At 37.8% G+C, this 10,211-nt stretch overlaps 1 protein-coding gene across 1 annotated transcript; it reads right to left on the bottom strand.

Annotated features, from left to right (window-relative positions):
• Positions 1-426: 426 nt before the first annotated feature.
• On the bottom strand, positions 427-4,619 carry LOC136252497 (KRAB-A domain-containing protein 2-like). Its single transcript, XM_066044944.1, has 10 exons — positions 4,387-4,619; positions 4,209-4,337; positions 2,736-2,879; positions 2,278-2,676; positions 2,079-2,231; positions 1,686-2,028; positions 1,571-1,628; positions 1,159-1,271; positions 894-961; positions 427-838 (listed from the first exon to the last, which is right to left on the bottom strand). Exons 2-4 carry the CDS (start codon positions 4,218-4,220, stop codon positions 2,449-2,451), a joined length of 384 nt encoding a protein of 127 aa, XP_065901016.1. The 5' UTR covers positions 4,221-4,337; positions 4,387-4,619; the 3' UTR covers positions 427-838; positions 894-961; positions 1,159-1,271; positions 1,571-1,628; positions 1,686-2,028; positions 2,079-2,231; positions 2,278-2,448.
• Between the last annotated feature and the right edge of the window lie 5,592 nt (positions 4,620-10,211).

Below are 10,211 nucleotides of genomic sequence, written 5' to 3'. Positions count from 1 at the left end.
TTTTGTGAATTCATAAAATGCGCAACAATTTATAAATTGTTGCGCAATTTGTGAACTACCGTAAGAGCTGCGCATTTTATGAACTCTTTGGATTCTGGTTCATTCAGTGTACCGCCGTTACGTTCTTGGCTGATCAAGTGCGTATTATGGCTGCTTTCAGAGAGGTGTAATAAGCCCCACAGATTTGGAAGTTTACTGCTCTGCATGCCCACAGATTGGTAGATGGCATGGATTGCAAATGATGCTACCAATAATTATAGTGTTTATGCCTGGTTATTAATGATTCTAATGGTCTAATGTGATCCAATTTTTTTCATTTTCTTTTATATAACTTTAATAAGCCCCTTGATAGCCTTGATAGGCTATCAAGGGGCTTATTAAAGTTATATAAAAGAAAATGAAAAAATTGGATGATAATATGTTTACTACAAGGAACATGGGTCAAGACGGTTCCGCTTTCTCTGTATTGACTATCTCTCCCTCCAAGGTTCCTTTGCGTACTCTGCAGTTGGATTGGATAAGGTGCATTCTGTCTGATCAAGTTCCTGCATGGAGCACACATCCAACACCACGCCCCTGATGTACTAGCTAGAACACAATATTTATATTCAGTATAGATCTAATTGATTTTTTAATATTCAAATTCAGCTTGTGACAAAGTTACAATTTTAACTTGGAATTAGCTCCAATACAGCAGTTAGCTATACAAAAACACAGGCCCATTCTTTGAACAGCATGGCCCTACAAAGTTAAAACTGTTTTCGTCTTGTGAGATTGTCACTTCATGCCTTCTTAAGCACCGTCTGTGGTACCCCCATGAGCAACTATTGCACCTGACCTATACAGAGTTCACACACATAAATACAAGATTCGTTAATGTAACTAGAGCTTACCAAGGGAGTTGTATCATCATCCACCAAACCAATCATTCCACAGGAATGGCAATAGTCATTCAATGGTTCTAAATAAACAAAATATATATATATATTTTTTTTCTCCACAGGATTATAATTATCACAAAGCATTGACTTCTATTGATGCACTATACTACGTATAAATGCATGTGAACACCACACTATTGACCTGGATGTCAAACCAATGCATGCACATGAGTTTTGTCTACAATGTTTAACTTAACAATGTTTAACTTTTGCATACTGCAATTTCATTCTTTCAGCATTCTTTCGGTACTCTAAGTCTGCTGCCTCCCGAATTGCCTTATGGCGATCACAAGTAGTGAGGTGATCATATGATTTTTCACTGTGTTTTTGCTAACAGAATAATAACATATTGCTATAAACATAAGGGCATTGCTGAAATCACATAGACAGAACACCAAACACTACAGTTATAACAAAACCTCCATGCTTAAACAACTTGATAAAAGAAATATAGGCCTCACACAATAAGGACAAAGATTTTCACAGAAACTAAACATTTTCACTTCTTGATATGAAAAAACCTTGATCCCACAGAATGTATTTATACATGGCTTGTGTAGTTATAACTAGGAGGTTTCACTGGTCGAAAAAGCTATAGCAGTCTACACAAAATTGGTAATGATTTGTACCTCTGAGACTCTGACTCCATGTGATCAGGTGGTGATGACGCATCATCTGTAGGAGATGCTATAGGAGATACAATTTGATTTGACAATGGTTTGTCAGGTAACAGTGGTGGCACACTTTGACATGCTTGCTGTGGTGACATCATTGAGCTAGATAGTGGTGATGCACTTCTACTTGGTCGCTGTGGTGACATCTTTGAGCTAGATGGTGATGTACTTCTACTTGGTCGCCGTGGCGACATCCTTGAGCTAGATGGTGGTGATGCACTACTACTTGGTCGCTGTGGTGACATCCTTGAGCTAGATGGGGGGTGATTAACTTCTACTTAGTCACCGTGGTGACATCATTAAGCTAGATGGTGGTGATGTACTTCTACTCAGTTGTTGTGGTGACATCCTTGAACTAGATGTTGGTGGAAACACAGTTGGTGGTAATTCATCAAATAGCAGTGACACATCATCTAGTTGAAAGCGCCACTTGATTTTTTTACATCACTATTGAACCGCTAACCATCTTTGATAAGATCAGTTAAATCCTCTTCCATTATACAATGGTCAACTCCTTTGGGAAGTTCAGCAAATGGGGTTAACCTTGGTGGCTGGCCAAACACCACTTCATATCAGCTTTGTTTTAAAGTGCGACACACTTGAACATTTAAATTATCTGCAAGGGCACATTACATATTAGTTGGGCTCATACTAGTACTTACATTGAATACATGGCAGCCAGTCAGTCCAAGATACACAGTTGGAATCCTTGTGCTCACATTTAAATGCTTGCAACTGCATTTCTACAAGATGGTTGCCCTTTTCAGTTAAACCTTGTGACTGTGAATGGCGAGGTCTACCATTGATTATTGTCACTTCTCCTGGCCACGACTTCAATATCTCTCTAATAACTTCATTAACAAATTCCCTTCCATTATCTGACTGCAATATTTTGGGGAGCCCAAAATATGGGAAACCTTGTGCACAAGCCCACTAGCTACTTCAATGGCACTCTTGTTTATCAGTGGCCATAGCACGTGAAACTTTGACCAGTGGTCCATGTAATGTACAATGTAGCAATAAGAATCATCTGGCATGTGCCTCATATCTATCAAATCAATCTAAAATAAGCAAGCGTGAATAATCCTCTATGTAAATTATACTCTCTCCCACAACAAACCTGACAATGTGTTAAAAATCCTGATGAAATGATTGGCTTCAAAGGAGCAGTACAATTCTGTGGCTGCTTCAGCTGGCAAATATGGCATGTGCTACAAAAATATTGAGCTGCCTCCCTTGGCAAACCTTCATACATTCTTTGGACCTACAATAGTAACACAATTAGAAATTATGATAATTGTGGGCAAGTTTGTTAAATACACATACTTAAGAATGCCGGGAAATATAATTACACATACAAACAAAAGTGGGCAAAGTGTGAAATAGGTACTGCTATCAAATACTAAAGAAAATAAATGGCGCCTCTCAGAATGTTGTAGTTGAAAACCATACAAATATGAGATGAAAATAATGAGTTTTGAATAGTCTTAGTGTATCAAACATCAATCCTGTATTTTTTTAAATCGTCAAAACCCATTTTTTGTCTGCCTGCCCGTCTGTCTGACTTGTCACAACGTCAGAGGCCAAATCAAAGCAAGCAGTACATGGCCACCACAATAACAAACTCACAGATAAACCTTTCTGGTTCTGACAAGTGTCTGTTTTCTGTTATATTACATAATCATCTCCTTCATGCAAGGAAACCATAATAATAAGGTGCTAAATTTCTGTATAGACACTTTCCTTAGATCTAGAAGAGCAAGTCAAACAACTATTTGACATTTAAACTACTGACAGATACAATACATGTAGCTTCAATGATACAATGACATGACTGGACCACACTCTTAAACAATCAGAACACATACATGCCACACTTCAGAGCCACACAATTATGTCCTTTAATTGCAGTCAGCTGCTGTTGAAAACAAAACAATGGGAACTGCACTCCTATACCTTTAAGTATTGAAACCAAGACACTCTAATAAAGCAGTCATAGCCAAATGTGTATAACATAGCTATGCCATAACAAGAACAGTTAACACACTAGTGCAATCAGAAACAAGTTGATGTTGTGCTACTTCTAAAAACCAAGCACCATGCAGCTAGCTAACTCATCTGGAATTAACCATTACTATTTTACTATTTTAACCAATTCGTTATATCCCTGATAGATATATGCCAATATATTATGGTCAACATCCAAACCAAATTTTCAAACTCTTCTAAAGTTATGGCTGTGAATATAAGCACTTGTAGTCAGTATATTCACTGTTCAAATTGATTTCTTTGCTCAATTTTCTACTGTGTAGCACTATATTCCCAAAACTACTTCCAAAATAGGCTAAAACATTAGTTGATCATCTCAGCAAAAGCCTGCATTGCACGCACGTAATGATTTCTTTAATTATTTCAGTATTATTTCCAACTCAGTACTCCAAAGAATGGGCTCACATGTTTAGTTACAAAATTAAATTAAACGTGGCTTTAATATAAACATAGGACCACCCCATCTTCACTACATTATGCAGTCTCAGTGACCATAAAACTTGGTGACACTTTAATAATATGACAGCATACACAATTCCCATACCTCTGCAAGCATTTTCTTGTAGCCTACATGCCCATTTTCCGTTGAGTGCACACGCTCTAATATATCATAAAACTTGTCAGCTGTTGCCACTATGCGATGATGACCAAAGACAGTTTTGTCATTATCATTCTGTAATATAATTTTGTGAAGAGAGGCACAAAAAACCATCATTTCTTACTCTTTGCTTGGCTGGCAGACATAGGACATTTTCTAACTTCAACTCTGGATAGTTTAATAAAGCAAACTTCTTCGTTTTAATAACCCAGAATTTGAAGGAGTTTGAAACATCGCTCAGTCTTTCAATTCCATTCAAAACGTCTATGATTTTCTTAGCCTTCTCCTCTGATACTGTCTTGCTTGTAGTGGTGTGATCAAAATACTTCGTTCTGCAGAACTTTTCGAACAGCTCTCTGTGACCTCAGTTCTTTCGACATACTGACTAGCTAGCTAACTCGTTGAAGCTCACACCTCGCAAGCACTATAAGAACCACAAGGAGCTAGGTCTCGTGAACCACCAGGTGTGAAACGAAATTAGGTCTTAAATCGCGTGAACTACCAGGTGTGGAACGATAGTAGGTCGTAAATTGCACACTCGATCGCACCGCACCGTGTCCTCATTCGAGCTGCGCAATTTATAAATTGTTGCGCATTTTATGAATTCACAAAATGCGCAGCGTAATTTATAAACTGCGCAAATTCACAGATTGCGCCTAACAATGATTTTCACTCTCTCTTCGCTCGCTCTTTCAGGTTGATATGATTATGTACTCACTTCAGCTGATTAATTCTAGATGCTATACTCCCCGGCTATACTTGTCGCGGATTTCCATACTTGTGATTATTTGAGGATTCATTGGCCTTGACTCATGCAGTTGGGCTGCTATACTCGGCTCTCGGCTAGCTAGCTATGCCGCTGCTCGACCAAGAGCTTGATGAGGTGCCCGTCTATAGCATGACACTAGAATCCATACAACCCTCAAGCAGATCTAGACAACTATTATACTTCCAGCATTGCTATTTCTAAACTACCCACTACCATCACATGTATACCTTCCAACATTACTGAACTTCAACTGTAGCTAAAGCTGTGATAACAATAACAATCATTGATTAGCCATCATACAGCTAGCTGTACATAGCTAGGTGCCAGACTAGGTGTAACAGGCAGGTGAACTTGACAAAAAAATCTAGACTAGCTAATTTTAGCTGTTTGTGCATAGCTAAGTGATAAAGTCAATCAATCTTTTTGCAGATTCATCCGTAACAAGAATTAAGAAGGCGATTGCACTATACCATAGCTACTGCAAGTTAATATGCAAAGGTGGATAAAAACTTGATCACTTCATCAGGAGAAATGCTTGCCTCCATGCATGGTATTTAGACTCATTATAATAAGTATCATGTACTTGTACAGCTACGTATTATACAGCTGGAATTATGTTGCTGTTATAAAGATTCTTTTATACAACCCATGCAGTAAAATAATGTTATAGTATTTATTGTGTGTTTGAATCATTTTATTCAAGTAAATGATATGACTATAGAATTATAATATAAGATACACGTATCCATCAAAACTCAAGTCTTTTTACTGTTACACTGATTACAGTACCACGTTTCCCCTATCACAGATAGATTTGAAATGCTCAAACATGCAGTATGATACCATTCATCACAATTGTCACAGCAGATCATATCCTCGCCACCACTATCTGGCAGTCTACAAACACAATAAATGTAGCATTTCTCTACACGAGCTATTGTAGCAGCCCTTTTCCGAGTTTTTATAGTTGGAAATAATGATATCTTGTTGTGCTTCAGAATTTCAGTCAAGTGTAAACGTAACTCTGCTGGATTATACACCACTGTTGTTGGGTCTTGGCCCAATAGTAAGCTAGAAAGCATTGCTGTGGCATAAAGCCCACAATCCACGGAATTTGCTTGTCTTTGAACATTCATAATTGTAACATCAAAATATTTTTCCTTGGATTGAATTAACCTTGCAATAGTTTTCAGAGTATCTTTGCTGGCAGATGTAAATATCGAATCATATAAACAAACATTACTACTGTACCTTCAACTTGTAGTAACGCCCAATGTGATCGATCAGGAATAAATAAAATTTGCAAAGATTGTGCAAAATCTCTCACATTCAACAAGGTTTTGTTGAGTATTAAAGTATTGTGTAATCCTCCAATTAGAGGAAATTGCATCTTTGCTACATTGTGAAATGCATTTATGTGATTGTCCTTCAGTTTACTCCCATTGAGTATCAGCTGTTTGTCTTTGCTGGTAAGCGTGATTCTTCCACATATTGTCCATTGTAATTTCACTTCAGCATTAGATACAGGTATGTCGCCATCGTTTATAAGTATTGGAGAATTTCTACTGTTAGCAGATGTATGGTTATCGGCATGTTGGCTGTCCTGAAAAATGTTTTGAATAGTTAAAAGGGTACTTGAATTAAGAGTGAACTCTTCTGATGTTATCAGTTTCATGTTATCTGAATTGGTTTGGCTAATACCACTCTGGATTGTAGGAGAATGACCTAAATTTCCAAAGCATGCTGTGTTTGGTATAGTACACAAGTACATCTTCATGGAAATGTGCATATGAGTAGTTTCATTAGAAAGAATAAATTTTTGTGGAAATTCATGATTTTCATTCGTCAATGCAGTGTACCAGCTACACAGTACACCAATGTTTGGGTTCAAAACATCAGCAGTTAAGCCACGGTATTGTTTAGTACTTACTTTTTTTTCTTGTTAGTATGAAAACTGAAGTATACGTCCAATTTTCCATTCATTTGCAGCTGTTCTGAAGACACACATGTCACCGACAGTAACAGATGAGTTCACTATCGGATGCATTACGGAAGGGAGTTGGGTCTTTGCTGGTGTAGAATTTGTACAGAAACGCTGTTTGCTTCTCACACGAAGCAGACGGTCACTAGAAACCCGTTCAGTTTCTTGAAGTAGCCAAACTGCTGTGGTCTTATGAATATATACACTCTTGTCACCACTGCATACTTCCACAAAACGAGAGTGCTTTACTTTAGATGGGTGTTTTGTGAAGGAAGTTGACTGCATTTCATATACTGGTAGTCCACTGGCTTCTATTTTTTAAACGACGCAGAGTGCAAAGCATTCAAATATTCAGCAGTGTTACCATCAATGATTTTGGCTTTGGAAAGTTTGAGAATTCCAGATGCTACTTCTCTTGAATCTTCAGGAGATGGTTCCTCCTCTGGCACAGCTGACTCAGAGACTTCTTCTTCGTGATCATCATTCTCTTCTTTTACTAACTCATTCTCTTTCAGAAAAAATACTGGCTGTTTATCCCACTTATCATTAGCTTTCAGTAGCTGTGACATTCCTAATTCGTCAATACTTTTCTTAGCATCATCTAACGCTTTGTCAACAGATTTTGAAATGTCTTCAAGTGAGATAGAAGCAACATTGTGATACACGGTGTTTGAGTATCCTTCTTTTCTTTTGTGAGACTCAGGATATCTAATTTCTGTTTCTTCTGACTCAGATTCCAGGATCCCTTGAACATGTAGTCTGTGGGGCCTTTGTAACAACCCTAACATTCCAAAGTTAATGACAGTAGAAAACACGCTGCTCATGCTCCTAGCGGAACGAAATACTTTCTCACAGCACTGTGATCCTAGAATCCATGGGAGAAAACTATTACTGTCTGATGCATAGACAGCTTGCAATGACAGGATGTACACAATTAGTGAGTGAGCATTCAGTTCCACACATGTGTAGGTATTGCAGGTGATGAAATTATCAGAAAGATTGTACTCTGGGCAGAGCAATACCCACTGACGCCAGTACCGTAAAAAAACAACACAATACCATGCCTTCTCTACTCTTACCAAACATTCTAGGCTCTTGTCTAAAAATGTGTCTGTAATTGACTTCATTATTTTCAAATATACAACAGTACCTTTGGCATCTGGGATACTCATCAATATTTCCATGACAGAATTACTGATCATTCGTGTGACGGCTTCATAGTTCTGTTTATCTTTATGATTAACATCTCTTTCTCGCAAACCATGTTGGTCTTTCGAAAATGCACTTTGTACAATTCGTAAATGGTGATTTCCAGCAGCAAATTTACCTAATGGCAAAACAATTGATGGTCTTAGCAATCTTGATTTAAGCTTAACAGCAACGTGAACTGGATCTTGTATAAATGCTATCGATGTTGGTCGTTTCAAAAGAAACCAAGAACTCCAGGTTGATGGTATTTCAATTGTGTTAGCAGCTAGAGACATTCTGGACAGGGATCCTGGGGAGGAAGACAGTAATTGTGTGGACACTTGCATTGCTTTCAGTTCCCTTGAATCTCCATCTGCACCAATGCTTAGGAGATGAATACCTCGGCTTTTGAGTTCACTGTTAATGTAATTCCATCGTTTTAGCACTAGTTCAGCACTGAATCTATTATCCGTTCCAATGCAAGACAAACAAAATGCTGGGACTTTGTCTGTAAGTGGTTTCACCATATAAACAAATGCATATTTCGCTACACTTGAAACACTGAAAAACTCTTGCATAGACTCAAAATCAGTAGCAATGAAAGCATCACTTTGAGGTAAACCATTATCACAGCAGGGTAAAACAAAGCCAACAAGTTTATCAGATTCTACATCGTACTGCACTTTTTTGATGACCCTAGTAGCATCTTCACCAATACTTACTATCTTGGGGCATTTAAAAGCAATCAAATGGTTAAGTAACTCATCAAATCTGAAAACTCCTTCATGGATTGGTTGGTAATCCTTAGCAACAAACCTTTGGACTGTCCGGAGACTAGGCAGTGCTTGTGGCATGTTGTTATGTATAAAGGTATATGCTCGTGATCCACAGTAAATGAAAAGTGAAGTTGCAAACTTTTTTAGTATTATATCATGCCTTACTTGTTGTGGTTGTTTGTCCAAATTCCTTTCAGCATTGGCAATCAACCTTTGGAATACAGCAGTAAAAGTTTCAGTAGATGGGCACTCTTCCATTACATCTGGATTGCATTCTATTAAGGATTTAACATTGTGCAAAATATCACAAAAATCTGTAATCTTGTTTTGAGCTGGGTCACTTCCTGCCTTTAATAATGACAGCTTTTTCCGAGTTGGCCTAGACCAATCAGTGTGGGGTTTAACTGCTTTTGGACAATTAAATGATGCACCCCCTCCTATCTCATTGTTTAACTGCGAGCAGGAGGGAGGATCCGAAAAACTGGCACAGTAGAATCGCTATTATTTAACTGTGTTTGCATGGCTTGTTTGGGAATGGTTGAACATTTAATGCTATCAATCTGAACATTTTTATCTACTGATGTTAACGTAGGAACATTGTCTGGAGAAACACTTGAAGAAGGACACGAAGAACTAGTATTGCTTTGTTCAGGCAATGGTAAGCATGGATTTTCTGTAGGCAAAACCCATCAGCAAAATCTGAAACATCATCCCGACCAGCTTTAAGCTTTGTTTGTGAGCACTTGGAATCAGCTTTAGATGCTGTCTTAGGTGTGAAAAAATTATGGATGGTGTTATCTTTAGATGTCTTTAGATTATTTTTAATACACTTGGGGATATGTCGAGTGTAATTAGATAAAAGTGCTCCTCCATCTTTGAAACCAAGCGTGTAATTCTTATGACATAAAGTGCAATAAATATAGACACGAAAGTTAGGACCAGAACAAGAGCTATCGGTGTCTTCAGAGGCAACAGATTTGACTTCAAAATGTTCGTTTTCTTTAAAATCTTTTATCGTTAAATGATTAGGATTTTTTCCTTCTCTTTGCCACTTGCAAATCTGTTGGCGCACCATTGCCACTGCTTTTGCTTGATGTAAGCCATCATTTGATTTAGAAGAATTTGTATCTGCCAAATTTGTATCGCTCTTAGCCATTTTTTGTTTGAAAGGAATGGCAATATTACTCTTACCACTGGATCGCTTACAATTCAATCGTTTAGCTTTTTCCTCTTGA

The sequence above is a fragment of the Dysidea avara genome, chromosome 1 (genome assembly GCF_963678975.1).
Source record: "Dysidea avara chromosome 1, odDysAvar1.4, whole genome shotgun sequence".
NCBI classification, from domain to species: Eukaryota; Metazoa; Porifera; class Demospongiae; order Dictyoceratida; family Dysideidae; genus Dysidea; species Dysidea avara.
Note: the sequence above shows the minus strand (reverse complement) of the source record. Positions and strands in the feature narration are given on the sequence as shown.

Excerpts from the sequence above, each read along its gene's own strand:
- LOC136252497 (XM_066044944.1), bottom strand. Across the intron at positions 2,677-2,735 it reads GATTTTTAACACATTGTCAG|ATTGATTTGATAGATATGAG; the intron begins GTTTGTTGTGGG and ends TGCTTATTTTAG.